Consider the following 4750-nt stretch of genomic DNA (forward strand, 5'->3'; position numbering starts at 1 on the left):
GCACTCCAGGAGCGAATGAATTGCCAAAGCTTCCTCGTACAGAATACCGTAATTTGATATAAGCGCCGCCACTGCTTCGAAGGCAGCAGCTGTGACAGCGTGCTCCGTATTCCACCGCGGTAGTGAAACATACGCGCCACCATCAGTGCAGCTGCATTGGTTACACGAGCGTAAGCAGGCAGACACTCGCGTACAGAGGTGAGCATTTCTCGTCGGAGATAATGTCTTTCAGGGGACGCCTCGCAATAGTCACGGGTGGCGCGAGTGGCATCGTTTGCTGCTCTCTGGCTGCAGAAGGTGTCACTGTGGTGGTGGCCGACAGGCAGCTTGAGGCGGCACGCCAGGTGGCCCAGTCCTTGCCAGGTTAGTGTTATATAGTATAAAGGGCTGCTGTTTCTGCATACTACGCTTGCGCTCAAGCCACCAATGGCTATGGCAGGCCTAACGACATGTACTGTTTCATTGAAAGATTATTATTATTTTTATTATTATTATTATTATTATTATTATTATTATTATTATTATTATTATTATTATTATTATTATTATTATTATTACGCAACACTGAAGGCCTCTTGACATTTTTGAGAACAACTTTCCAATTTCTCTTCATTCCTCTGTCAGGACTCCCCCCGCCCCTTGTTTTTTGAAGATTTAAGACCTCCAAATTTTGTAAATACCTGATGCCAGACCAGTATATGTTACAAGGAAAAGGAACCTATTTCGTCTACGATTTCTCTATTCAATAAAGTTACTGCTGTTTAAATGACGACCGCCTTTCTCATTCTTAAAAGCAATCCCATGGTTAGAGTCTTTAGGTGAACATGCAGCAGGCTGCAGCAAAGAAGATAGCTTTTCAAGACATCTGTGTTTAAAGTGCGGGCAAGGCCCCAGTGACTGTTGTGTGATCGCATTATACGAAGGACTGTTAGATGAACTCTTCGGCAAAGTGCGAACGTTTCCTGTGTGTCTTGTGTGGGAACATTGTTGTTGACACGTGGACACTATATATGCATGACGTGAGGACATTCCTTTTAAAAGGACATTGACGTGAGTGAGTATTACAATACTCTACTTTTATTTATAAGTTCGTGATGCTAATTAATAAGTAAGGGAAGAGGAGTAGCCGGAGCCATGTATAGCTCTCCTTAAACACATTTAATAATAAAAAAAGTCACAGTTTCGCCGCAACGGCGAAGCAATGATTGCGATAGCAATAAATTGTAATGTAACGCGAAGAACGGAAAGCAGCTCGAAATTGCCAGCGCATCGCTCCAGAGCAAAGGACGCACGAAAAGAACGCACACAGGACGAGCGCGAACTAATGCGTCGCAGCTCGACACTTGAAGCGCACTGCTCAAACATAAAGCAGGACGCACGAAACATACGAACAGGTACACACAAGACGAGCGTGAACTAATTGTCACAGTTGTTACTTATTTCTGTTTGAACAGCGCGCTCCTTTCGCAAACGCGGCCGCTGCAGCGAGCGAAGCGAAGCACCCCACCGGCCTTCTTTCCTTGAGATAAGCGCACGACAGCGACGTCGCCCTGTAGAGCCAACAGCAACGGCGTTCGCAGGGGCGGGGCGATGATCTTTAAAGCGCGCAACACGCGCGCACGTCGCGCCATCTATGTGGCCACTAAGAAAGCATGCTGAATTACATGGTGTATATAAATAGCTCGCCGTTAGCAGGCTGAGAGACGGTGCTGTCGTGGCCTAACGTCTAACGCGGCGGGCTGCAAAGCGAGAGGTCGCCCGTTCGATTCTGCGCGTCGGAAAGAATTTCTTAATTATTTTTCTTTGTGGCCTTTCTATATATATACATACTTACACATATACGGTGAATGACGGCGACGGGGACAGACATTTTCCAGCCGAGACTGTCCATATAATTGCTATCGCAATAATAAAAAATAGTACTTGAACTGGTATAGCGCATTACGGGGAAGAAGAAACGGCCGAGCAGACCGACACAAGAGGACATAGCGCTCTGTCCTCTTGTGCCGGTCTGCTCGGCCGTTTCTTCTTCCCCGTAATGCGCTATACCAGTTCAAGTACGACGAACCAACTCGCCCAATCTTCAACACTTGTGAATAAAAAATAGCTTATTTACCAGCTGCGTGGTTCGAGGATATGCGACTGCGTTTCGTAGCTTTTCTCTTTATGACCCTCGACCTGTAGAGACGGTACGCATAATGCGACGCAGGTGCACAGAGGACATTTCGAAACAAAGCAGGACTCGGTGAACCAATAGCGTACAGGTGGCTGGAAATCACGAAACGATAGAGGTGCTTTTGTGTGATTTACCGGGAAACAATTTGGTCATCAAAAAACCCAACTTTTCACATTCTTCTTTGTAACCCTATAGTTACAACACACGGTGTCAGTACAATGCCATTAACAGTATTCTAACGACAAAAACTGGGATCCCATTAGAAAACAGCGCAACACAACGAAGACAAGAAACACCAAACAGGACCAGCGCTGTCCTGTTTGGTCTTTCTTGCCTTCGTTGTGTTGCCTGTTTTCTAATGTGATCGCGTACCAACACGTTCAAGTTCATACGCCTTATGGGATCAAATTGTTTACGTGTGTAGTTCTCTTTGAAGCGCAACGATTTATCAAAGTTAGACAAAACAGGCAAGCTCAAGGAGTGTATCTTCGTGGGCTGCCTCGACGCAGGCGACGCCAAACACCGAGCCATGTACGTGGATGCCGGCGACACGTCATCAGTGGAACAGCTCTTCAACTGCACCAGGACTTCGTGCCCTCAGCCGCTTAGCATAGTAGTGAACTGTGCCGGCATTTATTACTCGGCACTTCTCGAAGACACCACTGACGAGATTTTCGACGACGTCATAAGGGTCAATCTGAAGGTGAGCTTATGCCGTGGGAAGCTGAAGCTGGTCGTTAGAATTCTTGACTAAAATCATTAAGGCGGTACCACTGCACAGGACACCGCCCCCCCCCCCCTATCTTGTTGATGTGGGAGCCAAAGTTACGGCAAAAAAAGCTTTATTGATATAGAGATTGTTTTGCGTTACTCTTCCTTTGCCAAGCTACAAAGAGACTAGACCAGACCAGACCAGACCAGACCAGACCGACCAGACTAGACTAGACTAGACTAGACTAGACTAGACCAGACCAGACCAGACCAGACCAGACCAGACCAGACCAGACCAGACCAGACCAGACCAGACTAGACCAGATAGATAGATAGATAGATAGATAGATAGATAGATAGATAGATAGATAGATAGATAGATAGATAGATAGATAGATAGATAGATAGATAGATAGATAGATAGATAGATAGATAGATAGATAGATAGATAGATAGATAGATAGATAGATAGATAGATAGATAGATAGATAGATAGATAGATAGATAGATAGATAGATAGATAGATAGATATTCCTTCATCTTGGAGCATGAAATATAAATTGCGTATGTCTCCTGTTTCCGCAGGGTACATTCCTGATTAACCGAGCGGCCGCTCGAGAGATATTACGTTCGGGGAAAGCATTGCCCGAAATAGGCGCCGCCATTGTGAATGTGGCCAGTATCTCAGCCAAAGGCGGTGCGTCCGGGTGCAGCGCGTACGCCGCTTCCAAAGCCGGCGTCGTGGCTCTGACGAAGTCTCTGGCTCAAGAACTGGCGAGCCACGGTATCCGCTGCCACGCAGTTCTTCCCGGTTGGACGGACACGCCCATGACAAACGTCCTGACTAAAAGGCAAAGAAACCTCCTAGTGTCTCTGACGCCTCTGAAGTGTGCAGCCCAGCCACGGGAGATAGCCGAGGCGATCAAATTTCTGTGCTCACCCACTGCAAGCTCATTTGTGACGGGCGCAGAGCTTGAAGTCACCGGAGGATTCAAGATGTGAATCTTTGTGACGGGCGCAGAGCTTGAAGTCACCGGAGGATTCAAGATGTGAATCGACAATAATGCCACACATTCGCGCGTAGCATAAAATATAGAAGTACGCTTTCTGTTGCATATTGTATACGCCTTTTGTTGTACCAACACTGGCAGTGCTGTTATAGCATATTCCAGCAGACGGGTGAGACGCGGGGACACGACGCACACAAGGCCCGGAATACATAATTTACGCGCTTGGTACGCTGTACGTAATTGGTATTCTGCACAAAAAACTTCAACGATCTAAACGTTTTAAATACACATTATTAGTGAAAGAAAACAATCTCAAACATTATAAGCGAAAGCGCAAGAAACATGAAAATTGTAAACTTGACACCGCAGCATCAGCTAGCACGAAAAGTCTTGCGTGACAAAGAAAAATAAGATAGAAGCATCACGTATGCTAACATCCCATTTCCAGGACGTCCATGGTTAAACGGGACACTGACGGTGCGTCGTGGGTGGAGCATTGCCGCGAAGTCTTTGACGTACATTACGGGTACATTGATCGCAAGGTTGGCTTCTGACAGCGACTCCCTAGGGCAGCGCTTGTAACTACCAAATATATATAAAAATTACGCGTGAGAAAGCCTCCAAAGGCTCTAGGCGGGCTTCACGGTGTAGACTCAGACGAATTTAACACTTTCACAGCGGAGGAAAAGCTCAGCGCACTGAATCATACAAAGGGCTTCAGCGGCGCGTCACTCGCGTTCTTCAAGTATACGTCACCAAAACAGTCTAAGAAACTTCGTATGTTCGATAATGTCTTTTTTTCCCACGGAATGGTGTAAACTGCCATGGCCCATAGAAGTTCAGCCATCAATTG

At 46.4% G+C, this 4750-nt stretch overlaps 1 protein-coding gene across 1 annotated transcript; it reads left to right on the forward strand.

The window, feature by feature from the left end:
- Positions 1-221: 221 nt before the first annotated feature.
- Positions 222-3889, forward strand: LOC119393560 (estradiol 17-beta-dehydrogenase 8). The gene is made up of 3 exons (XM_049415871.1): positions 222-363; positions 2644-2879; positions 3473-3889. The coding sequence occupies exons 1-3, from the start codon at positions 222-224 to the stop codon at positions 3887-3889; spliced, it is 795 nt and encodes a 264-aa protein (XP_049271828.1).
- The last annotated feature ends 861 nt before the right edge of the window (positions 3890-4750 follow it).

This window comes from Rhipicephalus sanguineus, chromosome 5 (genome assembly GCF_013339695.2).
Source record: "Rhipicephalus sanguineus isolate Rsan-2018 chromosome 5, BIME_Rsan_1.4, whole genome shotgun sequence".
Lineage (NCBI taxonomy): Eukaryota > Metazoa > Arthropoda > Arachnida > Ixodida > Ixodidae > Rhipicephalus > Rhipicephalus sanguineus.

What these genes read in the sequence shown, in the direction of transcription:
- LOC119393560 (XM_049415871.1), top strand. Translation starts at nt 222, where the DNA reads ATGTCTTTCAGGGGACGCCTCGCAATAGTCACGGGTGGCGCGAGTGGC. An exon ending in GGTGGCCCAGTCCTTGCCAG is followed by an intron (nt 364 to 2,643) that starts GTTAGTGTTATA and finishes TAGACAAAACAG; the next exon opens with GCAAGCTCAAGGAGTGTATC. An exon ending in TCATAAGGGTCAATCTGAAG is followed by an intron (nt 2,880 to 3,472) that starts GTGAGCTTATGC and finishes CTGTTTCCGCAG; the next exon opens with GGTACATTCCTGATTAACCG.